Below are 25,273 nucleotides of genomic sequence, written 5' to 3'. Positions count from 1 at the left end.
AGGAAGATTAGAAAAAAAACTGAAGATGATCAGCCTGGAGAGAAGAAGACTGGAGATGTCACTGTCATTGTGAGGCTCCCAGCACCCATCCCTCAGTGACAGCCTGCAGCCCTGGGGCTCTGGTTTGTTTTCTCCACTTCATTCATTCCTTGACTTCAGCTCTTGTCACTGTCCCTTCCTTGCCTATCCTCACCCTTTTCTCCACAAGCCAATGCTTTGGCCATACTTTCTGTCTTTTTTGAAAGCAACAGCTTTATTAAATTTAATTCATGTATCATATAACCCACTCACTTAAAGTGTATGGTTCGATGATTTATACTACATTTGGAGTGGTACAACCATCACCGCAGACAACTTTATCACCCAAGAAGAAACCCTGTCCCCATTAGCAGTCACTCCCCACTTCCTCCAGCCCCTGGAAACCACAAATTTCCTTTCTGCATATAGATTTGCAGTCTGGACATTTAATATAAATAGAATCACACAATAAGTAGACTTTTATGATCAGCTTCCCTGACCTAGAATATTTTCAAGGTTCATCCACATGATAGCACCTGTCACGATGTCATTTCTTTGTAAGGCTGAATGTGCTCCACTGGATGGACACACATTTGTCAATCCATTCATCAGTTGACAGACATCTGCATTGTCTCTGCTCTTTGGCTATTTTGAGTAACGCTGCTATGAACGTTCTCATACAAACTTCTGTGTGGACACATGTTTTCAGTTGTCTTGGGTATATGCCCAGGAGTGGAATTGCTGGGACATATCATAACCATGCTAAACTTCTGAGGAACCTCCGAACTGTTTCCCAAAGAAAGCCATTCTCTTTTGACCTTGACTCCACCTCTGTCACATGACTCCACGAACGCCCGATCAGGGATCGGTAGAAGAACCTGTCGCTCCAATGCACACCAAGCTGCTGAGCACGGAGGGCGAGTTATGCAGCCATGGCTCCGGCGCCTTCAGACCCCAGACACTGTCTAGTGACCTTTTACGTCCCCACGTCCAGCTCTCTCCCCGCTGCCCTCAAACATTCCCCTCTCCCTCCACCCAGCCTCCTGTGTGCCAGCGAGATGAGGCCTCGGGAAGGAGGAGGAAGCGGAGAGTGGCTCCCTCTACGCGCTCACTCCCACCTCAACCACACCTGGTTCTACCTGTACCCCTGGAACGTCCTTCTTGCTTCTCAGGGGAGAAGAGTGCCCCAAGCACCTGGGCACTGGATGGTGATAAAAATAATAATAACAACAACAATAACAATAATAGATATGTACTGATCAGTATCTATGTGCCAGGCACTGGTCAAGGGCTTTACATGGATTACTTCACACTTCATCTCAATCCACCCTCGCAAGCACTGGCAATGTCCGCATGAGTGAGGATGGGGAGCCACAGACAATTTATGTTACTTGCCCTCAGCCTGCCCCCCCCCAAACCCCCCCATCCTAACACCCCCCTCTGGGCATCTTCCACTTCTTCTCCATTCGTTCTTCAGCTCCTCTCTAAGACTGTCCTGTCATGGACTCCACCCCTTCACAGCCGAGCCTACTGAAAAGGTAGGCTAGACTCATGACTCTAAGTCTCTGCTCCCTGTTTGCTCAATGAGAGCCTACATGTCTTCTGTGAAGAACGGTGAAGGCCATTCATGATGTATTTCTTGCCAGATCTGAGTAACATTTCATTCATCTCTTACATGGCTGTGGCCAAGTAAGTGACCACACTCTTCTTGAATCTGCAGCCCCGCAGGTTCTTCACCTGAGGCTTGTGAACACCCAGAGTCCTTGGTTGGGTTCCAGGGCATCTGCTGAGATGATATCCCAAACGATGCATCTATGCGCATTTTCTCTGTGGAATGAGCCTGCCCTTTTCAGATTCTCAAAGGTCTAGGACCAATAAGGTTGGAGTACACAGCTCCCCTCTCTGCCTGGGGGGACACTCGGCTTTTCTCCTCTTCTCTGGCTGCCCTTTGTTAGGGTCTGTCACGGACACTCAACCTCCATCCCCAGGGTCAAAACCTTGACCCTCCACTCTCCCCTGCTCTCTGCTTGATCCCAGATGCCAGCCACACCCACATGCTGACCACGCCCAGATCTATACCTTCGACCCAGCCCTGGACAGCCACTTGGTCCTGGGCATGTCCCTGCAGCCGTCCACAGCCCCCCCCCACCAAGTCAACAGCTCCCAAATGAAGACAATCACCTTCCTCCTTCCTGCCCACCCATCACCCAGGCTGCTCCTCTTGGGTTCCTTCCTCAGGGAGGGGTGCCCACATCCACACATTACCAAAGGCTTAACTTATCCCTCTCTTCCACATCCAACCAGTCACCGAGTTCTGTCAGCTCCCCTCCCTAATAATGTCTGTTGGCAAAGTAAAAGAAGCTGACACAAAAGACCACATGTCGTACAGTTCTACTTGTATGCAGCACCCAGAAGAGGCAAATACACAGACACAGCAAGTTGGTGGCCCTGGGGTCAGGGGAGGTGGAAATAGGGAACAACTGCTCAGGGGGCCTGGGTTTCCCTGCGGGTGATGGAGATGTTTGGGGACACGGTGGAGGAGGTGGTTGCATAACCTTGTGAGTGTCCTGAACGCCACTGAATTTTTCACTTTCAAACGGTTAATTTTATGTTGTGTGAATTTCACCTCAATTAAAAAAAATAGCTCTGGCTGGTGTAGCTCAGTGGATTGAGTGCGGGCCTGCAAACCAAAGGGTCGGCAGTTTGATTCCCAGTCAGGGCACATGCCTGGGTTGTGGGCCAGGTCCCCCCACCCCCAGTCGGGAGCACATGAGAGGCAACTACATATGGTTTCTCTCCCTCTCTTTCCCACCTCCCTTCCCCTCTCTCTAAAAATAAATAAATAAAATCATATAGATCACATTTTATGTGTGTGTGTGTGTATCTTGCTTTTCCCTTAAGCAGCCTGAAATGACTTCCGAAAATGGTTCATTATTCACTTAACCCAGAAAACCCCATAAAATCACATAAATCAAGAGGTTCAAATCTTCCTATTCACTTTAAGAACACTCATGAAACTGCCCGGGCCATCAAGGGTGTGCATATCTGAAAATCCGCCAAGTGTCTGAGGACGTCACTCTACAGAAGCGACGTGTGCCGGGCTGTGGCCCCAACGGTAAAGTTGGTGGGTGTGCCCTGTCCACACCGTGGGGCTGGATGCAGGGTCGGCGGCCCGAGGAGAGGGCTGCATTTTTGCTGTACGTGGGTGAAAATGCAAAGAGTCGTGCTGAGCCTGAGGGTGTAGATGCAGACTGTGTGGTCCCTGAGCACAGCCAGGTGAACAAAGCTCGCCAGAATTTACAGAGCTCATGGGCGGGTTACCCCACACAAGAGCTCTCCTGGCCACACTGGGGTGATCTTATTGGAAAAGAGCAGGCTGTTCCTAAACCGGAAGAGGACGTTGCACAGAAGAAAGACAGCCCGGAAGAAACTGAAGAAACGAAAACTTATGGCTCAGGACTAAATTCGGCATAAAATGCTAATAAAAGTGAAAAGTAAGTCTTTCTCGGGTTAGTTCACTGCTCCTAACCCCCCACTCCCGTGTCACCAATTGCTCCAGTGACTGCATCAGCCTCACTCTCTGTCTCCGCACACTGTTAATACCCTTCTCTGGGGCCTTACAACCTTCCGGAAAAGCTCAAACCCCAACATGGTGCGGAAGGTTCCTCAAGAACTGGCTGTGTGGGCCCCGTCCCTGCCTCATCTCCCCATCACCCTGCACTGGGGCCAAACCAAATCACCGCCAGCCCCTTAGATGTACCACGTTTGCCCCGCCGCCTCCCCCACATCCTTAATTTGCTCTCTCTCCTTCCCTGGGATTCCCTCCCTGCCTTCCCTGTCCCAGGAGACCCAGCCGATGTGCCTCCTGCTGTGAGGAGCCTCTGCAGATGCCCCTCAACGCCATAGCACCCTCTGCATCACCCTGTGTCACATTATCACCCTTTGTCACACTGTACCGTGGCTGTGGTTTGACTCATTCGTCTCCGCTAGGTTATGAGCATTTTGTGGGCAGACGGGCCATTTCATTTTGTCTCCGATGCTTAAACCAGCAGGTGAGCGGACACATGCCTCTGTGGAGGGCTGAACATGATGAGGTTTGGTCTGGGCTGTTCCAAGGGAAGAATGAGGCCCTGAGGGAGGCAACTTCCAGTTCTGAGCAAGGAAACACTTCTGAAGCACACAGGTGTGCCCAGTGTAGATGACCCCAGGTGGCTGCCTGGGAAGGAGAAAAGCCCAGGAAGGTGGGACAGGGAGGTGACTTTCCAGATCTCTGGGCCAGATCCCAGACCTGTTCCAACAAACGGTTTCAAATGACTCCATGCAACGAGAGGGTTTTTCGTGCCTTGCCTGGATGCTAACATGTGATGCAGCTCAGACCAAATCCCCAAAGGGTCCACCTCTCTCTAGATTGAATTAAGCTAGTCTGACATTGCTCCTCAGTGGGGACGTCTGTGTCCATGTCTGGAACAAGGTACCTGCTTGACAGGGCTGCCTGCAAGTGGCCATTTGGCCCTGGCTGGGCTGCTCTGGTTGGCCAGAAGCCCTGCTTCCAGGGAAGCTGTGACTCTCTAAGGGCCCTTCCAAACACTCTGGCGAAGTGCAGAGAGCACAGGTTTTGGATTTGCACACGTGGCTTCAATCCTGCACCACCTACATGTTTTCTATACAGTAAAGCATCCTACCCTTCATAAAGGGCTGTTGTTAGGATAGAAGGAATATGATACCTGATTATATGGTAAGTATATATTATACTATATTAAGAGTAATATTATTATATATTAATACTTCTAATACTTACATATAACAAGTAGCTACTACAGTTTTTAAATATAATGAGTCAAAATACATCTAAGATCTAACCTCTGATCCTACTTTTACCCACTTCTCTGATTCTCCTCTGAGAACTCGGGAGGGTCCCTGGTCGGGGGAGAAAGTTTCCCACCCCCTGCCCTCCCCACCCCAGAGTGCAGGAGCCCTCCCTTGCTGCTTAGCTCTCTTTCCAGCAGGGAAAGGACCGGACCTGCTGGAGCATTTCTGGTGCAGACTTGTCTTGACCTCATCTGGGGCTCCCACGGTGTTGTAGGAGGCCTGCACCCCTACCTAGGATGCCGCTTGCTTCCAGCCCGGCACGCACTCTGACCCACTGCCAGGCACTGCTCTTTGGGCTATTCCAAATGTGCAGAGCCCCTCTGCTTTTCAGAACATCTTCATGCATGCATCTAGGAATTTCAGCCTTGATCTGGTGTCTCCGTTCAGCTTCCACTGCTTCATGGCTCTCTGACCCCTCCCGCATGGATTCTAGCGTGCCTCTTGTCCAGCCGCTGTGCAGGGACCCTGCTCAGCCTCCCCCTGCCTTGCTCTGTGGCTCTTGTTTTCTCTTCCTTGCATGATGAGCTGGGAGGTGAGGGATGCACGTGGACCTCTCCCTCAGGCTGCCACTGCTGGCATCATGGTTACAGGCTCTACACTGGGCCTTTATTGAACAGCACATCTCAGCTCTATGCAGAGGCCTGTGGTTCTGGCCAGGCCCTCAAGCCACCCTCCCTGCCACGCAGATGAGTCCCTTCCTATAGGTCATGTCTCCGCCTGCTCCCTCACCCCAGCATCAACCCCGCGGGCCATCCGCTGAAGCTGGTACAGAGTGGCATCTCTGGAGGAATCCTGCAGAGGGACCTGGGCCAAAGCTCTGGCAGCCCCTTCCCCCTCCAGCCGCCAGCACTGGCGGCACTGCCACTGTTGGCGATTGTTAGGGGAGTGCTGGGCGGACAGTGGGCGATTCAGTGAGCAGGCCTTCTGAGCAACAAGCCCCGGGCTGTGCCTGAGCTATTCAGCGTGGGCAGAAAAGGGTAACCTTGGCTCACGGGGCATGCTGTTAACCCTTGGTGACCGGGATCAGTTCTGGGTTCTAGGGGACTTCCCGCAGCTTGTTCATTCCCCATCACATCCTGGGCCAGGCAGGAAAACAGGATCCCATCACTGTGGCCATGGCCTCTCTCATCTGAACCATTCCGGTCCTCCCAGGAAAGGTGGGCAGAAGGGAAGTCTCAGTGCAGGGAGAAGGAGCCCACATTGGGTAGAGAAGGGGCACTTAAAAGACTCCCAGTCAGGAACAGTACATGTGATCCCAAATGGAAAGCCCACCTGAGCTACCCCAGCACCCTACTCCTGCCTGTCCCCCGCCATGGTCTCCATCTAAGCCACCTGCCATGGGCCAGCACCTCCCTGAGGCAGGCTGTGCCAGTCCAAACAGGCTACCTGGGTAGTCCACCTATAGCTGGAGGCCCAAGGCCCTCAAGCCACCCTCCCTGCCACCTATAGCTGGAGGCCCAAGGTAGGTAGTAAGCTCGAGAGGCAGGAGTAGCCACACCCAAACCTATGGCTGCCCCGAAAGTCTCAGTCCCACATGCTCTTTGGAAGCTGCCCCATGTCGGCCCTCTCTCTGTCCCCTGATCCCTGAAACTGGGGGGCACCTGGCATCTACATCCTAGCCACATGAACTTGAATCGCTTGCTTGACTTCTCTGAGGCTCCATTTCCTCATCTCTAAAGGGCACGATGATAGTACCTTTCTCCTGGGGCTGTTGGGAGGGTTCACCAAGATGGTCCTTGGGAGGAACCAGGCTTGCCACTTGCTCAGTGCTTAGTAGAGGTTAGTGGGGTTGTTACTCCGAGTCAGGGGTCCTGCTACCTGGATCTTTGCCCAGGAGACACTGCAGGACACTCTCAGGCCTTTCTCTCCCAGGCTCTAATCTGTGCTGTGTGCATGCACCACCCGAGTCTAGCTCTCAGCCGTGCCACCTGGAGAACAATTTTACTTAGTTCCTTGACAATCCCAGATCATGCCTTTTCTAGTATTAGACTCAGCAACAAGCCTCTTTCTTCACTGCTATATCTCTGGACAAAATGATCTTATTTAGTTTCTACTAATGTGTTGCTGTTCTTGTGGGGTTTTTTTTTAGATTTAATTTAATTTTACTTTTACACAGAGGAGAAGGGAGGAAGAAAGAGAGGAAAACATCTGTGTACTGTTGCCTCTTGCATGTCCCCTACCGGGGACCTGGTCCATAACCGAGGCATGTGCCCTGACTGGGAATCGAACTGGTGACCCTTTGGTTTGCAGGTCAATGCTCAGCCCACTGAGCCACATCAGCCAGGGCTGTTCTGTTTTTAAAATCCATTTGGGGTTGGGGGAGTCTTACAACTTTTTTCTTTGGAAGACTATTTGTACAGATAGATCTCATTTTTAAATGTTTGTGATAAGTTTGGGGTTCTGTTTTCCCAGAAATTCAGTGCCACAAAGAATACCAAGGTCTCCCACCTTCAGGAGCCAGGGGGACAAGCTAGGAAGGAACCAACATTACCTGTGGTGAAGGAAGCGAAGAGTCGGACATTGCCCTGGGCGAGGGTTCGGTAGTAGGACCAACTGAGGTACAGCATCAGGGGCATCCAGATGATGGGGACAGTGTACCTGCAGGAGGGCCACCAGGGTGAGAGACATACATGCCCAGGGGCTCGACAGGGTCCAGCTTCCCTAGACATACCTCTCAACTACAGGGGGCGGGGGGAATGACATGATACCAAAGCATGTGCAGAAAGGGACACTGCTGGGGCTTGGGGAGGAGAAAACAAAAGGAAGATCATGAGTCTATCTGCCCAGGTCTCTCAGATGAGTTATTGTAGAAAAGAACTGTGTCCCTGTGGCTACCAACTCTGTGCACCTGGATACATGATGACCCCTTGTGGCAATGTCACTAATTGCAGGAAAATTGTTCTCATGGGTATTAGAGGCTAGAGACCCTTCATGGTAGGAATCTGAAATAGAATAGAGGTGGCTTTCAGAGTGGTTTCTGGTAGTATGTTGGGGTGTCACTTACTTGGTGAACAAACCATGCATAGGAATGGATTATACCTATGACATGCTCCACTATCCCTGACAGCTTACAGTACAGCTCTGGGCTGAGGGGGTGGTACGCAGGAGGGGGGGTACCCAGATGCCCCTTCCTCTAGTGTATCAATATCTGGCGGACACCATCAGGAGAGAGGGACAGCCCGCCATGGGCTCAGCGCGGGGCTCACCACACAGTCTTGGTGAGGGCCTCAACGAAGTCTGACTGGAAGAGGCGGATGGGCCTGGTCACTGGCTGGTGCACCCACTCGTCGTACTTCTCTCCCAGGTGGCCCACCTGCCACAGCAGGGGCTTCCGCCAGTCCACCAAGTCCTGCAAGAGACAAAGTCAGTGGATACTTGGGATTCATACCTGCACACATGTGTTCCCCTGTCTCTTGGTTACAGTATCCCAGTCACCATCCTCTACTTCACATGGTCTGTATGTGGCTACCTACCCTATCACTTCAGTGATTTGGAGATGACCCAGCCATCATCTCAGCCCCTGGCCAAGGAAAGGGACCAGGACAGGCTCATGACCTAAGCTGGTGCAAGAAGACATCAGGCACCCTCTGCTCCTGCTGGAGTTGCTAAGTCGGTGAGGCATGGGCCTGGGGTTGCTAGCAGAGCCTGCCTGAGGACTCAGTCAATACAGAGGGGGGCCAAGCCAGGCTCTAAAGACACCAAATCCAGGTGATGACACCTGAGCAGACAGATTCAGCCCTGCCTGAAGCTTGAAGTTGTGCCCAGGACTCTTTAGGTACAGGAGCCAATACCTTCTGTACTAGGAATGAAATAGGCCCTTTCTCCTCTACCATGGGCCTGGGTACTGTTGGCCTGGGCAAGGCATTCATTCATCCAGTCAAACAATCATTCGTTCACAGATTTACTTGATATTTCATATATATACTTCTACACTAGACAGTAAGAAGAATAAAACAGGAATGCGAGAGATCACCTTTGCTTTGCATAGCTTAATGCTTAATCAGAGTTCAGACTCTGGAGTCAGGCCTGGGTACAAATCCTGATGTCATCACTCGTGTGTGACCTTGGGCGAATTACCTGACCTCTCTGAGGCTCAGTTTCTCCACCTATGAAATGGAAGTAATAATAACGGTACCTGCATACAGTGCTCAGCAAGATAAGGCACACCAGGCAAGACAGTCTAGTGCAGACACAGGCAAGCTGCAACTAGGAGGCAGAATGACTGGTACACATGCCTGGGTCCAGGGTAGAAGGAAAGCGCTTTGCAGAGAACTACCGTATCTGACTGATACCATCGGGAGAGAGGGATGGAGCTCACACAACATGGAGGACTTGGTAAGGGGGAGAGGGAAAAGTGGAGGGGGATTGTAGGCTGAGATGTGTACTTGACTTCCTGCAGGGCAGGAGGAAACCTGCTGAGGGGTTTAGATGACAGAACACCCCGTACCAGGCGCAGGAGTTGCTGCTTCATTCTCCAGGCCAGTTGTCTCCAAGGTGGGGATGTACACATACCCCAGGGGTACTCACAAGCGGATCCCCAGAGGCATGGAGAAAATGTTAGGGACTCTATTTGTATTTATCTCATCTTTAAACTGTATCTGAATGTTTTTTCATGCATTTGATACAATAGTGCATTAGCTCATGCAAGTTACTTGTAGATAATTAAAGTGGAAATATAATGGAAAGTGTGCTCTAATGTTTTACTTATAGGGATGGGAGGTCCAAAAGTTTGGAACCTGCAGCTCTAGGTAATGGGAAGCCCTTAAAGGTTTCTGATGAGTCAATGTTTTGAAGAAGATTAATCTGGACCAAAATCAGCAAACCAAAACCAGTGGTGGTGAGGGACCACCTATAAGGCCTGGCTCTGCCATTTATCAGCCAAATCCAGGTGGGATCCTGGGCAGGTGCCTTTACCTCTCGGAGCCCTTCAGCTCTCGTCTATAGAGCCGACATGCCCACCACCCATGATAACAGAGAGGGCAAGACGTGTCCAGTGTCTGGCACTTCTGGACTCCAACACAAAGCAGGGAGGTGGCTACTGCAGGTAAGAAGGGAGCTGGTGCCATGAAAGAAAAGGAGGACAAAGAGATCAACAGAGTATGTGGAGGAGGAGCACTCAAGCCTGGGAGAAAGAGTCAGCAGTGATTCTGAAACCTGCCTTCCCGCGTCTGTGGCTGGAACCTCATCCTCGTACCACCAAAGCTGGTTGGGCCCCAGCAGGTCTCCCAGCCCTGCTGGAGGTGGAGCAGCCCTGCCCTCACAGCCTTGGAGCAGGGGCGTAGGGATCTTGGGCAAACTGGGAAGGTTCCTGGGCATTCTCCCTGCATCTATGACCAGGGAAAAGGCACAAAGGTGGTTGCGGTTTTGTTGCGTGAACTTGGCAGTGCCCAGGCGCTGGCCTTCCTGTTTTCCAGGCTGGAAGATGACTCAGGTCAGCCTGAAGCCATCCTGTGGGGCACAGGTTAAACAAGGCAATCACCCAAACCCCACCTAGTGGCTTGATTTTCTCCAGTCCCCGTGTCTCCTTGACTTTCTCCCTTGGGTCCAGTAGGAAATGGACTCATTGGGTTCAACCTGTGTCATTCCTTCCATTTCTCTGCATCAGGCCTCCACACACAAATACACATGCACACGCTCCCTCATACATACGTGCCCGCTCGTACCCATACACCAGCATCACTACCACCAGGAAAAACTGGAGAAACCAGCTAGTGGCCTGCCTACAGAGCCCCACCTCAGGAGAAGCTAAGCCAAGGTCATGGTGAGAGTTTGAGGCTTTGTCCCAGTTGCAACACCGTTCAGAGCTAACGCTCTCAGAGTATTTGTTATACGCAGGCACGGTTCTAAACACTTAATCATTGGGTCTCCACCATAAACCTAAGTAGGCAAGCACTATTACTACTGTCATCTTGCAGATGCGAAGATTGAAGCCCAGTAGCTTGTCCAAGGGTACCCAGTTATGTCTTTTTGATAAATTGGCCCCTTAGTCATTAGGAAATAGCCATCTTGGTCCCTGGTAATACTCCTTGTCCTGAGTCTTAATAGAGCCACGCCAGGCTTCCTTATGCTTAGCATTGCATGGTCTATCTGTTCCCATTCTTTCTTTCAAAGTATGTATATCTTTACATTTAAAGTACATCTCTTGCAGAAAGCATATAGTTGGGTCTTGCTTTTTTTTTTTTTAAATCTAGTCAGACAATCTCTGCCTTTTAGTTAGAGTGTTTAATCCATTTATATTTAATGCTGTAGTAGTCTCGCCATCTTGCCATTTGCTTTCTGTTCGTCCCTTCTATTCTCCCTTTTCTGCCTTGTTTGTATTAATCAAGCATTTCAAAAATATTCTATATTATGTCCTTTATTGACTTTTTAGCTATGCCCTTTTGTTTTTCTCCCCCCAGTTATTACTCTAAGGATGATAATATTTGTCCTTAACTTATCACCATCTTTCTCAAATAAAAATGCCCGTTTTGATATGTTCTACTTTCAGATGTTACACATGACACTCTGTGCCTGGTTTTCACTTGTACACTTAATAAGAATTATTCCTTAGACAATAAATGTTTCCAGCTATAGCACAGAGGTACATCCAGGCAGGCTTTTCTCTGAGTCTTGCAGTAGATTGGGCAAATTCTCACCTGTTGATCTATTTTGTCCTTATTTTATAAAGAGGGTAGAGACAGCACAGGATTCATAAGCTTAAGTTGAATGAGACCCAGGAAAAAATGTCTAGGAAAGCAGCAAGCAGGGATTGCAGCCTGAACCTTACCCTATTGCAAAAGGAACAGAACAAAAGGAAAGAGCAGGTGTGGAGTGCTGAAGCCGCAGTGCTGAAGAGTTGTTTGTGTACAGGTGTGGTGGGAACAGAGCCAGTGACCCCCTGCACCCGCCCCCTTGAACACTGAGGTCTCTCATCTGATGTCCTATTGCCCATCTGGTCTTTGTCCACCACCTTGGTTTCTTCCTGGATAGACAAGCAGGCACTGGCTACCACACAGACTGGTGGGCTTGCTGTCCAGAGTTGGCCCCAAGGCTGCCTCTGACCAGCTCGCTGGCCTTGGAGGGCCTCAAACCCTGGCTCTGTGTCTAGCCCCCAGCACATTTCTGTGAGGTAGCACATTTGGTGCTGGGGTGACCACTTCATGCCAGAGGCTAAGGACCACCCTGGAGGAATCCCAAGAAGGCTCACTCTTACTCCGCAAGCATGTCCCTCAGTCCTCAAAGGTCGAAACCTATAATTCCACCACTGGAGCCTCAGCCCACTATTCCAGGGGAGGTAAAATGAGCCTTCCGTGTAAGTGCAGAACTCCAGGGCTGCTGATCTTCTCCCCATTTTACAGATGGGGACACTGAGACCCAGGGGGCTTAAGTGAATCGAATGGGGTGGTTGGTCCTGGAGTGAGGAGTCCCCACCCGCCAGTTACAGCACCTTCCACACTGCGCCAGGAGCTGGGACATCCCCTGCACGCTCCAGCTGATTTTGATGGTGCATGTACCGGCAGGGTGTCTTTTCTCAATTCTCTTCCAGTTCTGATTATTGAAGGAGAGGGTTTCAGCTGGGTGTGAATATGTTCCCCACCTCTCACTTGCTGGTCACTTCCAACATGGCAGCTAGCTGGAAACTCATCTTCAGAAGGAAGGATGGCAAGAAATGACAGCTCAGATCCAATGAGTGGGAAGGGGCTCAAGATAAATTTCACTTCCTCTGCTACCTGCCAGAAGACCCCTTGGCTAAGTCACAAGTGGTTCTCTTCCTCGCAAGCTGGTGTCTGGTCTTGCTCCCTTCCCACCCCTACTTCCTAAGGCTTGGGGGATGCAGGGGAAGCGTCAAAGGCATCAGTAAAGATCTGCCAACCTCTGTAGGAGGTTGGGTCGGGGAAGGAAGTGGGGAACAGGCCATACCTCCAGTTCTCAACCATTTGGGGGCTTCCATAGCAACCCTCACAATAAAGAACCTTCCTTTTACAGCTGTGGAACCTGATGCTGGGGAGGGCAAGTGAATCCCTCACGGTTGCCCAACTGAAGTAGGACTACATGGATGACGGTGAGGGGTCCTTTGGTGAACTAAAAGACCCCAAGCAACAGGCTGGGAGCCAAAAAGCACATGCAAGTCCAGGGAGAGTTTGGCGAAAGCACCTAGTGCCAACTGTCCCATTCCCCTCCCCCACCCGGCTCTGCCCCTGCCCCAACTGGAGGGGGAGGGCCTCAGCCTCCGGCTATGCCAGGAATGCAGCTGCAGCTGGGCCAGGCGGGGGGGAAAGGGCAGCCTGCAGCCTGTTGCCCAGAGAGGGTGGGTGGAAGGGCATGTGTGCTGCCAGGCTGGGTAGGGGGCCTCCTCTGCTCTCCCCTCTTTCCCACTTCCCAGGTCCCTTCCTGGGGCAACACAGGAACCAGGTGGCACAGAACTCTTTCCAGGAGCAGAAAGATGGGAATCTGCTTATCTCCAGAAGGGGCAAATGTGGGGAGAGGGAGCAGCTGCTCTGTGCCAGCAGCTCCTCCCACAACTGCAGCCACCAGCCAAGGCAACTGTTTAAAGAACTGCCCACCCAGACCCGGAACTCACAGCTCCAGGGCAGCTTTCTGAGCAGGGAAGGCGGGGATGGGCTTCCAACCAGTGGGGACTGGTGGGGATGGGAGTGAGGACCAGAGGCTCGACAAGAATCTCAGACTCATTGTTTCTGTGCTCCTATCACAGGCCCCTGGGATCTGACTTCATGCCCATTACCCTTCCTAAGCTGTGATTCTGAGAACTGGGTCCTACCTTCACCTCACATTACAGATGAGAAGACTGAGGTCAGATGCTCAGCTGTGTGAGCTGCAGGTGGGGCCCGCACCTCAGTCACCTAAACCCGGGGCCAGGAGGCCTCCCAGCAGCTGGTTCAGGACCCCCGTGACTCTGAACATGCTCGCGCAGAGGCTGTGAGGGACCCCGCAGGGGTGTCGGGTGCAGGGGTCCATGGGGGGTCTTGGTGGCCTCGCAGGGGCGGCTCCTCTAATTGGGAGCCTCCTACGTTCAAGTCCACAGGCAGTTCTGGACCACCTGGCTCCTCCCCATCCCCAGGTGATGAGGTAGCTGGGGAGGTCGCCTCAGGCTCCCCCACCCCGTGAGGGTTTGGGAAGATGAGCATGGACAAGAGCAGGGGGCAAAGGGGGCAAAGCCTAGGAACTGAGGAAGGATAGACATGCCCCATGCAGAATGCCAGTGTGACCTCAGTCCTGGGGATAAAAGGACAGCGAAGGGGGGTCTGCCTCCACGGCTTCATCTGAAAGCGAGTGAAGGAGGCTGGTCTTCCACTAGCAGCTAGCTCACTTTCTGACACGCCACTGCACGTTGTGCCAGATCCTCCTGACACCCCACCCCATCCTGGGGGCAAATCATTCCCTCCATCTTGCTGAGGGAGAAACGGAACACAACTGTCTATGATCACCCCTCTCCTGCCTGGGGCCTGGCTCGTCCACCCCCGTCTCGGGACATAAAGGGCGGCACCCGGCCCTCTGACCTGGTTTCTCTTGGGGGGGAGGTGAGGTGGGTATTTTTTTGAGCACTCCTGAGCTCTTTGGAAGAGGGGTCAGGAGCTCAGGGCAAGGGGGCAAGTGGGGAGAAAAGTTGAGACCCTGGCCCAGCGAGGACGGTCTTGGGGAGGTCCCTGTGTGTCATTTCATGCAGTCAGCCTCTCCAGACTCCTGCTCTGAGGGAGGGTCAAGGGGAGAAAGGAGGCCCAAGGGGACCCAAGGGGACGTGGGCGGGGTTGCAGAATGCTGGGAGGTGAGCCAGGGCTGCACCCACAGGGTTGAGGTCGGCCTTGCCCAGGGCTGGCTGGCCAAGGGGGCCCTCATTCAGATCCAAGGGCTATTTTCCTGAGTCCTCAGTGACTTCACTGAGGGTCCCAAGAGATTAAACCCACGTGGCCAACATCACCTCTGCCAGGCCCTCCCTGGGGACCCTGGGAGCAGTCCCTGATGCTAAGGAGTGTGTGTCTGTGCATGAGGGTGGCAAGGGGGCTTTGAAAACCCACCACTGCACTTGGCCTTGTGGCACACCTGGGTGGATGAGTCTGCCTGCCTCTTAAGGGAAGAGAGTGGCCTCTACCTGGTGTAACTAGAGCCAGTTCTGTTGGAGTCTGGCTTAGCCTGAGGGGCAGGATGTGGAAGAAGATGGTCAAAGCTTTAGAGACACTTCACTCCTGGGACCTGTGCAGCCTCCTGCCTCCCTTCAGCCACCCCCTCTCCCAGTCACAGGCCTCAAGGGTGGACAGGTTCCAGATATGGAGGGGCGCCTGGCAGGGGCCAGGGGCAAAAGCTGTGTTAAGAGAACCAGCAGAGTGACTTTGGGTAAGAGACTTAAACTCTTCCTTATTGTTAAACTGCTAATCTTACCTCTTTGTGTGAGGATTATATCAGCTAATGGATCATTTACTTAAAGTGCTTGGCTTGTAGTGTCTGGCACTGGTAAGAGCTCAATAAAAGAAATGTTAATTTGGCCCTAACAGCTGCCCGAGGGATCTGGGCAGGAACTTCTGCGTGCCCTTCCAATCACCCTGGTTCCATCAGGTTCCAGAAGGCTGGCCCCCACATTGGGCAGGGAGGAGGCTGCCCGCAAGGGTTCTGAACCGGACACAGTGCAGCCGTGAAAGGAGGTGGCGGGACGAATGGGGCAGGTGTGCCCAGAAGCCAAGGGCAGTGGACAGTGCCTGCCAGCACGCCCCAGGCCGGCTGAGTCCCAGAAAACAGGGAGGCGTGCAGGGGGTAACGCAGGGTGAGGGGTTACAACCCGGATTCTCACCCCACAAGGAAGCCGAGGTCCTGTCTGAGTGGGCGATCGAAGGGATGACTTAGAAATGGTTCCAATAAACTCCCAGGCAAAACCCGGAAATCGGACCACTCCACACCTCTAAGCAGGGTGGGGACCCGTGTCCTGGCCCTGTTGCTATCTTTTCAGGACCTTCTCCCTGTGCCCCACACCCCAGGTCCCCTCCTTCTTTCCAGCATGGCCCACTCTGTTCCCAGGTCCCAGGGCTGGGAGAATTGGCCACGGGAGCCTAAGGCTCCCTTCCTCAGCAGCACCCAGAAGAGCTTCCCTTGAATGCAAAACAGAAAGGGTTACCTCGGGCAAGTCCCTTTGCCTCAGGGGCAGGTGTGTAACCCACCCCCCCAGGCCCAGGACCCAGGCAGAGAAAAAGCTATTGCCCTCTTGACCTCTCTCCACAGCTCTTCAAGGTTCAGACCCAACAGAACCACCTAAGCCTGAGTTAGAAACAGATGCAGACCTTAAATTAGATAAGGGGTTAGGGCGCTCCCAGCCTCTTCACTCCCCACAAAGGGGCTGAAATTGACCCCAAGGTAGATGAATAAAAAGAAAAGCAAGCACTGTTCACCTATCTGGGAAGCCCAGCTCCCCAGGTTGGGTCTTCCCGGGGAGCTGGGGAAGGCGGGAAGCCCACCCCACATTGCCCCCTGGGGGCCTGGGAGCTCTCTGTCAGGGTGGGCCTCTATACCCTCTTGGGCCGGCCCTTGCCCTCTCTCTCAGCCCAGATGGGAAGAGGAAGATAGAGGGTGTGCATGAAAGAATGGCAGAGGTGGGGAAGGTGGGTCAGGTGTGACCTAGCTGAACGTGCTGGCAAGGAGCCAGGAGTAGGCCCTGGAGAAGAAGGAAGAGGAGGGGCCCCCTTTCCCCTTGGGTGGGTACACAGGTAATGGGGGAACAGGCCTGGGTGAACTTAATCCCCACCCACCTGACCCTCCGTGCAGTGACAGGGTTGGGGTCAGCCTTGAACCTGGAGGCCAGGTAGACTGTAGGAGGGTCCTTCCCCACAGCAGGACACTTATTCAGCCCTGGTCAGCTCTCTCTTTAAAGTACTTTCTTTCCAATATCTAACCCCTAAGCCAAACCCACAGATGCTGGTGCAAGGGACCCCTCCTCAGGGCTCCTTTCAGGCTGGTCCCCTGGCCCTGGGCCCTCGGCAGGACCCATTGCAGCACTGTCTCTGGGCCTGTCTTCACCCCTACACCCTCCTTGTCTCCTGCTGTAGCTCCTCCCTTCCCAGGGTGAGGTCCTGACTCCATAGCTTTGGGGTCTTTGTCCTGCTCAAGCTGGCTGTCTCCCCCTCCATCCTGCCCATGTGCAGAAAAAGCCCAAGTCACCAAAACTTCCAGAGAAGTCGGCCATATGTACCAAGACCTTCTACCCTCAGCCCCTGGCCTGGGCAGGGGACCATCGTGGCCAAGCCTGGGGCTCCAAGTCAGAACACTGGGCTCTGACAAGCCCCCTGGGTGTGTGCTGTGTGGTCTGGACTAGCCTTCCTCTTCCCTGTCTTCTATCCCCCTTTTGGTTAAATGCCTCTCAGAGGGATGGGCACAGAATGCCCCGCCCCAGCCCTTCTGATAGAGCACGCACATCTTTGTTGTGGGCTGACAGGCTCCCCCAAAGGTGGTGGCAATTCCACGAGACAGACAGACGCCATCCCCAAGTTCCTGGAGTCAGGGCCCCAGGAGTCCTGGCCAAAGGGGCCCAGTACACAATAAGCTTTCTGGAGACCCCCGCACAACTCCTCTGGTCACCTGTGTTCCTCGGGCAGGCTTCTGGCATCCCCCTCCCCCGACCCTCCCCACTCCACGCTGTGCTGTCGCTGGGCAGGGGAGGGTCTGTTCTCCCCAACAGATTGTGAGCTCCTTGGGTATGGGGACTTGTCCTCTCTCTCTTGTCTGGTGCCCAGCACAGGCAAGGGACACTTCTGGACATACCCACTTGTGTCTTTTCCAGGAGGAAATGGCAAAATGACATTAGGACAGTCCCATGACCCAGGCTGGAGGGAAATGGCTCCCACACCTGGTTCCCTCTGGGCCCCTAGGCCATGCTGCACCCTCCTCCACATACATACACTGAGCAGCCCACTTCCACCTGGGACCACACAGGACTCCCCTAACCAGCAAAGGAGGTCTGCCTAGTCCCCCCAGACACTGGCCTCTGAACACCAAGAGGCATCTGTTGCCAGGCTCTGCAGACGAACACTGCAGACGGTTGCCTGTCCGGCCGGCCTCAGCAGGCTCCCACGCTGGTGACGCTTGCAAGTGATTGCTGGTGCCCAGGCAACTCTGCCTTGTGTCCAGGTCAAGGTGGGCATGTCTGGGCCTGCTGACCCTGCAGTGGGCCCCTCTCAGTGTCAGGGGTCCTTGTGGGAGCCCCCCCTGGGGTACACGGGGCCTGGCTGTACACAGATCCCCCACCCCGTGTGCAGCTTTCCCGCACCCATCGCAGCCTTGGTCGTGCCTGTGCTGCCGAGGTCATGCTTGCACGCTGTGAGCACCTGCTTCCTGACCTTGTCTTTCCTGGGCAAACATCACAAACAACCATAGCCTTTGGCTCCACACACTCTCTCCTTGGCCCTGGGGGCCCCCCCGATCACCATGCCACCCCACCTTGTGCCAGTTACCTTGTCCCAGTCTATCACTTTGAGCTTTGGCTCCATCACTGGGTCTGTCTTACGAGTGTTCGCAGAGGCTGCAGTCCCGTTCTCCACAGAACCCTGGAGAGAGAAGGTACAAGGTGATCACTTCCAGTGGGTGAGGGCAGAGAGCCCAGAGCCGCCCTCACTGGGGCAGCCAGGTCTGGTAACAGCCTCATGGTGAGGAAGGGTAGGTGGGAACCAAGGACCCTGAGTATTTTGAACACAGGTGGATGCTGATGTGGATGGTACTTTTCTCTGCATTTTTCTTCTCCCTTAAAAAAATAATTTCTGCAAAAACAAAAGGCAGAAAGATCTGGGAGGGAAAAGAAGCAGGCAGAGAGACTGTAGGAAAATGAGCTGTAGTGGGAGTGCTCTAGGCAAGGAGGTCCTAGCCAACCTCCCTCCAGGCCCCTGGCAGGTGTCAGGCAGAGGGAGTCGCAGAAAGTCACCTGGCGGGCTCACTGGGCCACACCCAATGACTCCCTCCCTGGTACTAACTGCACAGAGCCACGGGCCATCTGGGCCCACGTGCCAACAAGAAAGAAAGGCAGCAGAGACCTAGGGACATGGTCCCTCCAGGAAGTCCCCTGTGAGGGTCAGTGGCCACACATAGGGTGAGGCTGGCAGAGGAGTGCCCAGATGGAGTCAAGGTTAAATCACAGCAGCAGAGAGGCAAAGTCAGAAGGAAACAGAATGTACTGGGAAAGTCACGTGGCCCCAGCTGGCCCCTACATCACACGGGGTGAGGCTGGAGAGGGCAGGCTGGCACGTAGCTAAAACCCATGCTTCTCTGCAGGAAGGGTGGGGAGACCACTGCCAATGGGGGCCTGTCCTCTGAGTCCCTGTGACTAAAGGACACCGTGGTGCTGGTGGCCACAGAGGCAGCCTTGGAAGCCAGATATCGGCAGGGACCCAAGAAGACTGAGCAGCCAGCTGGGGTTTCTGTTGTCACAATTCTTACCTTTTTGCTTCTAAATGAACCAAGAGAACCTGACAGTGACGGTGAGGCTGGCATTTTCTGGGAAAACATATATGCAACCCAAGTAAAAGCGGCTTTCATGGTCTTATCTTGGTCTGGGTATCTCAGGATTTTTAGTCTGTGTTACATTCTTCATTTTTATTTATTTATTTGTTATAATATTGCTGTGGCCTCTCTTTTTTAAATCCTTACCAAGGATATATTTATTGATTTTAGAGAGAGAGAGGAAGGGAGAGAGAGAGAGAGAGAAAGAGAAACATTGATGTAGAGAGAAACATCAGCCGGTTGCTTCCTGTATGCATCCTGACTGGGGATCGAACCCTCATCATTTTAGGGCTCCAAAAATGCTTTGGTTTGATACTCCAACCAACTGAGCCACCCAGCCAGGGCAAATACCTGCATTCTTTTTTTTTTTTTTAATGCATCCCCAATGATCTTTTAAGGGCAAAAAGGAGTGGGCTTTATAATATATCATACAATGGAACTTCCTAAGTAGCCAATGTGAATGCCATAATAATCTCGCTTCTTCTAAATCTGTTCCCCCCTCAAAAACACCCAAGTGCCCCCAGTCACCCAATTCTTGATTCTCCCTTCCTCCTGAGTGTTTTCTCCCAGTCACCCCAAGTTGTTTCTTAAGTAGGATGATCCAATCCTTCGCTGTGCCCCCAGACTCACCTACTCATCCTTTCTCTAAACAAAACAAAAGGCTCACTTGGGGGCCTGCCTACCCCACGCAGGGAAAGGGTTCTCACATGTATTACTTTTTAATGGTTCTGCCTGTGCTACACTTTCAGACATCCCCAAGTGCAGACACAGACCTGCGCTGGGCACATCACCTGAACAGTCTCTGGAGGCAGGAGAAAAGGTGGTGGCCTGCAGCCCCGGGTGCACATGCTCCAAGCCTCCACTCGCTCCAGCATAGCTGTTTCCTGAGAGCCCCAGGCCTTGGCTCAGCCGGCTGCCTTGGGTCTCCAGGAATCACTCCTGGTTCTTCCCCTCTAGGACTGTACAAGCTCTTTGTTTTTTGTCTCACTGGACTATACTTATTTGTGGACAGCCAGAACCCCCACCCCCTACTGTCTGCTTTTCCCCTAGACCCTCTTAGGACATAACAGGGGCTCTAAGCATCATATGGCCACTGAAGCTTATTTCATGGAGCGCTGCTGCTGGTGTGGTGTGGAGAGCTTGTGCGGTCCAGGGAGTGATAGGGACTGAGACCTGTTCACTGGAGACCCACAGAGATGCGTGAGGAAGACTGGGGTGCAGAGTAGTGACGACTGGGAAGCAGTGAGCAGTGGGAAGCACAGAAAGCCTGAGAAATGGGATCAGCAAGGGGAGTTTGCAGGGACAGGAAGCCCTCGCTCCATACTAGCCTCCTCTTTGGGGGCTGGTGGTCTTGGTGAACTATCACTACAGTCCCCTTCGTTTTCCCTCAATTCTTCCCTCCTGCCAGGATCCCACCCATAGCCACTGCCTTCATCTGCTCATCCAGACACATGAGTTTGAGCATCTGTAAATGCCAGAGCAGCAGCTCAGAAGACTGGTCTCTCTCCGGCCCCGGCTCGGCTCCCTGGCCCTGGAGAACAACTCCAACTGTCCACATCGCAGTCTGCCCCAAAAGCCACGTGGTCTCACCTCCGGCACCGCATTCCTGAAGGTGAACACAGCTGCAAGTTGGCTTCTTTCCCCCACATTTCCAAACTCCTCTCCAGTGAAGCCCTTGGATTAACCCTAATGTTTCCCACTAGCCAGTAGGGATGACCTTCCATTTTTCTAAACATGCTCCTTCTCAAATGTCACCGTGTTCAGGATGATGACAGGGATTAATGTTCATGGATGCTTACTACATACATCCATGAACATTTAGTCTTCACAACGACTGTGGGAAGTAAGCAAGATTATTTTCCTTACTTGATACCTGAGGGAACCTAGCTCAGGGCAGGCCTGCAGCTTGTGAGAGGGGAGTCAGTGGTTGGACTCCAGAAAATTCTCTTGACCACCATGCACTTCTTCCCTAACCCTTCTAGTCAACTTTCAGAAAATTCACACTTTGCATGTGTCTCACCGTGTCAGTTGGCATTTACAATTTCCTGCCTCTTGCTGTTTTCCAATGTTTGGGTAATTATCTTGTTTGTCCAATGGTGTTACAGAGTCCAGCAGGGCAGGAAACTGCTGTTTCCTTTTCTCAGCGTGGGCTCTTGATCCTATGAGATGCTCCATCCATCTTTCCCCAGGGTACCACATCCCAATACCAGATCTTTGCAAAACAGCCGAGGTCCCCAGCAACTCCTGCAGGGCTGTGGGCTGGGCCACTGGGGACGGAACCTTGAAGCTCTGCAGGGCACGTGCTCCTGGGGACTACAAAACAAATGGGGTGGGCACGTTTCCTTAGATGAGAGAGGTGGCCCAGGACACTGAACACAGCTTCTTAGGACGTCCCTCTGGGCTGGACAGAACAGCGTCCAGAAACAAGGGTCAACGTTGCAATTTGGACTATGTGCTTATTCCTGGTGCCCTTGGTGGAGGACACAGGACAGGCACGAGCAGAAGTACAGCAGATGAACAGGAGCGGGCCAGCACTTCACTTTGACAAGGAAAAATACTTCCTGAATTACCATCAGCAGCACTTCATGAATGAAAGGGTATTTCAATACCAAGTAGGTAGGAAAAGCATAATTTCAGAGTCAAAGTCGTTCTTCCCAAGGAAGGGCAGTTGACAACTTTACACTGACTTTTTTTTTAAAAAAAGACTCTACTTAAAAATATTTATTGCCCTAGCTGGTGTAGCTCAGTGGATAGAGCGCGGGCCTGCGAACCACACGGTCGCGGTTTGATTCCCAGTCAGGGCACATGCCTGGGTTGCAGGCCAGTTCCCAGTGGGGACTCACGAGAGGCAACCACACATTGATATTTCTCTCCTTCTTTCCTTCTCTTCCTCTCTAAAGATAAATAAAATCTTTAAAAAATGTATTAATGTACAAAAGTTACAATCTAAAATTTTCTTTTGTGAGCATGAATTGTAGTTAATTTTTTTTTTTGGTTCAGGGTGGTTGGTGTGGGGCTCTCTAACCTATGGGTGATAGGAAGTAGATCCAATGTTCACTTTGTTCTAGTTCTAAAGTTTGACTTTAAAAATGACCAAAAATCCAGTTTTGCAGAGGGATGTTGGCTAAAAATGTAAATGCTTTTGAGGGTTTCTCACCTGGAAGTATTCTGGGTGAAGTGAGGGGCGTGGAGAAGTCCGTGGCCATCTGCCTCCATCCTGAGAGCCGGGAGGGAGGGGCACGGCTCCCAGGCTGGCTGGGCCAGCACGGAGTGGCAGGGATGCTCTCAGACCGCTGGTCACGTCACACACAGCCCGTCAGTGTGTTCTTTCACTAAACATGTATGGCAGCTCATATAATCTGCACCCGTGTTGTCAATGGGGTGCAACATTCCACTGCGTGGACACCCCCACAGATTATTTAACCAGTCCCCCAGTCATGAACACTTAGGTTGTTTCCTTGTTTCCCTCCATATTGAACAATGTAAAATAAACATTCTCATACAAACATTTTTGAGCACAGTGGAAACACATTCAGGGACCAGCACCATTGGGGGCACACTGCCCACAGGGAAGGGAGGGAGGAAAGAGAAGGGAGGAAAGAGGCGAGTAGGGGTCATTTTCTCCTGTCTTTCCCCTCCCTCCTGCTGCTGCCCCAGCTTAATCACAATTTAAAAGTCCTGGAGCCACCAGGCAGTAATGTCATGGGTGACAAACTTTTGGCAAATAAATCTCCAGGCTGACCATATAAACAAGGTGCTTTCTGGGTGGCCCGGTTGGGACCACACCCCTCCCTGGCAGAAGCCCAGGTTATTAGTCACAAGACTGCACACACCTCCAGTACGCGAGGAGACTTCAAGGAGAGTCAGAGCAGGCGGCCCTTGCACCGCCAGGAGCAGCAATGCTCTCGGGTACCAGGAAGTGTCCTCTGGCGCATCCTGCATGGACTGTTTTTCTCAAGTCTAGCTGTGAGGCTGCAGAAAGTCTAATAACCTTCTCCACATGCAGGCGGGATGAAGGCCCTCCTGAAGGAGGTCTCCCATTCCCACCCAGCGGCTGCTCACATCTGAACCTGGAGGGTGGGTTGGGGGCTTCTAGGAACGGAGTGCCGCTGGGACCGCTGTACCACACACTGATCTGGGCCGCATTTTCCAGACTCCCATGGCCCCATGTTTACTTTTGCGTTGAGCCAGGCTCACCCTTGAATTCCACAAGCAAACACCATGCATGAATCAGGTGTGTGTAAAGGTCACTCCTGGGAACCAGGGTACTGCTCAAACTTTAAAAGACTTAAAAAAACCTTTCTTGGAAACTTCCACAATACATTATTTAAAAGATTCTCCTGAGCCTGGAATTGAACCAAAGGGAGCTTAAAAAACCAAAAAAGATCAGAAAGTGAAGAAGGCGTATGCTCTTTTCCAGTATTTGAAAATCATTCTGGGTGGTGCCCTTGGATTAAATAAGTATTTTGGTATAAGGGAAGTGAATGATTCTGTAGTCAGACACACTGGCTTTCATAAGAATGATCAGCCCAAGTTAATGGGTGCGGCTGGAGGTGGGGTGTCCAACACACCTGTGTCAGGTGGCAGTTTTCTTAGAGGGTCTGCCTGAGGGACACAGGACTGACCTGGGCAACAAGGATGGAGATGAAGACCCACCCCTCACCCTGGCCCCTCCTGACCTCTCCGCCCTGGGAAGGAAGGATGGGACACAGCTACAGGCACTTTTGCGGTCAGGCCAAGGCTGTCTGGGAGGAGCCTGGCCAGTCCAGTAGGGCAGCGCTTGGGCCGAGAGCACCTCGCTTTCCTTACGCACTTGCCTGTGCTGGACTGTCTCCCAAGCTGAAACCTAAGCCCCGTGAGGGTAGAGACCCTGCTGTCTTCTTGCTCGCTGCTAGGTTCCCAGTAGCTGGCACAAGCTTGGAACTCAAATACTTGCCGAATGCTACATTAATGAGTAGATGGCAGCCTGTTTAACCTCTGGAGGCCCAGGCCTGGAGAGGCTACCAAAGTGGGCAGAACAGGCAGGAAGGAAGCTGCCCAACGCCTTCCAAAGCCTGCCTGTACTTGGGGCAGGAAGGGGGCTGTGGAAGCAGGCACTGCCCATTCTGAGCTGAGAACCACTAGACATGCTGGGCCATGTGGTGGGGAAGCAAGGAAGGCATGTTGATCTTCTTAGGTTCCCCTTGGCCCCGGCCCAAGGCCACAGGGAAAAAAGGCAGAGAGACAGGAATGTCAACCCTTGCTTCTCCCTGCATGAGGCCCATTCCAGGCTGCCCATCAAGCACTATTTCCTCTCAGGTCAGCACAAGCCATGGCTCTCCTCTCATGCAGATGAGAGCCCTGGGGCCCTGGTGGCCCCACTGCCCCTTCTCCTGGGCTCCATCCTCCTCCCGCCTCTCACATTGAGCTTAGCATGCTCAGACCCACACTCATGGAGCATCCAGGAGCTGTGCCCTGCCAGCTCCCTGAGGTATCACTCCTGTCGGTCAGGGAGGCAGTCCCCACTCAGGACAGCCTGGGGTAGGGGTGGAACCCAGGGTCAGCGCCTAATGCTAGACGCTGCAATTCAAGACATGGTCTGGGCCAGGCTCTGTTATCAACTTGCCATGAACACTGAGGGTCTACCTCCTGGGATGAGAAGTCACTTCTCTCTGGCAGGGGTACCCCAAGCTCCTGCTTTGTCCTCAGAGGTTGGGGAGGTAATACCAGTGAGTGAGGCAGGCAGGGTGTGGTACTGATGCAGACCAATTTTGTTTGCATGATAAACATGTAGGGCCCTGGTAGGTGTGGCTAAGTTGGTTGGAGCATTGGTCCATTACCGAAAGGTTGCAGGTTCAATTCCCAGTCAGGGCACATACCCAGGTTGTGGGTTTGATCCCCAGTCCAGGCACATGCCAGAAGGCAACCAATCGATGTTTCT

General features: G+C 52.7%; 1 protein-coding gene across 1 annotated transcript in view; it reads right to left on the bottom strand.

The window, feature by feature from the left end:
- The window catches only part of FA2H (fatty acid 2-hydroxylase), a 51,207-nt gene that overhangs the window by 5,332 nt on the left and 20,602 nt on the right, over window positions 1-25,273 (bottom strand). The window contains exons 2-4 of the mRNA XM_037144766.2: window positions 18,315-18,407; window positions 8,094-8,236; window positions 7,379-7,485 (exon numbers count right to left, since the gene is read on the bottom strand). Coding sequence (XP_037000661.2) covers window positions 7,379-7,485; window positions 8,094-8,236; window positions 18,315-18,407 — 343 coding nt within the window. The remainder of the gene's footprint in view (window positions 1-7,378; window positions 7,486-8,093; window positions 8,237-18,314; window positions 18,408-25,273) is intronic.

This window comes from Artibeus jamaicensis, unplaced genomic scaffold (assembly GCF_021234435.1).
Source record: "Artibeus jamaicensis isolate MK-2021 breed Jamaican fruit bat unplaced genomic scaffold, CSHL_Jam_final contig_464, whole genome shotgun sequence".
In the NCBI taxonomy this organism is placed as follows: Eukaryota; Metazoa; Chordata; class Mammalia; order Chiroptera; family Phyllostomidae; genus Artibeus; species Artibeus jamaicensis.
Note: the sequence above shows the minus strand (reverse complement) of the source record. Positions and strands in the feature narration are given on the sequence as shown.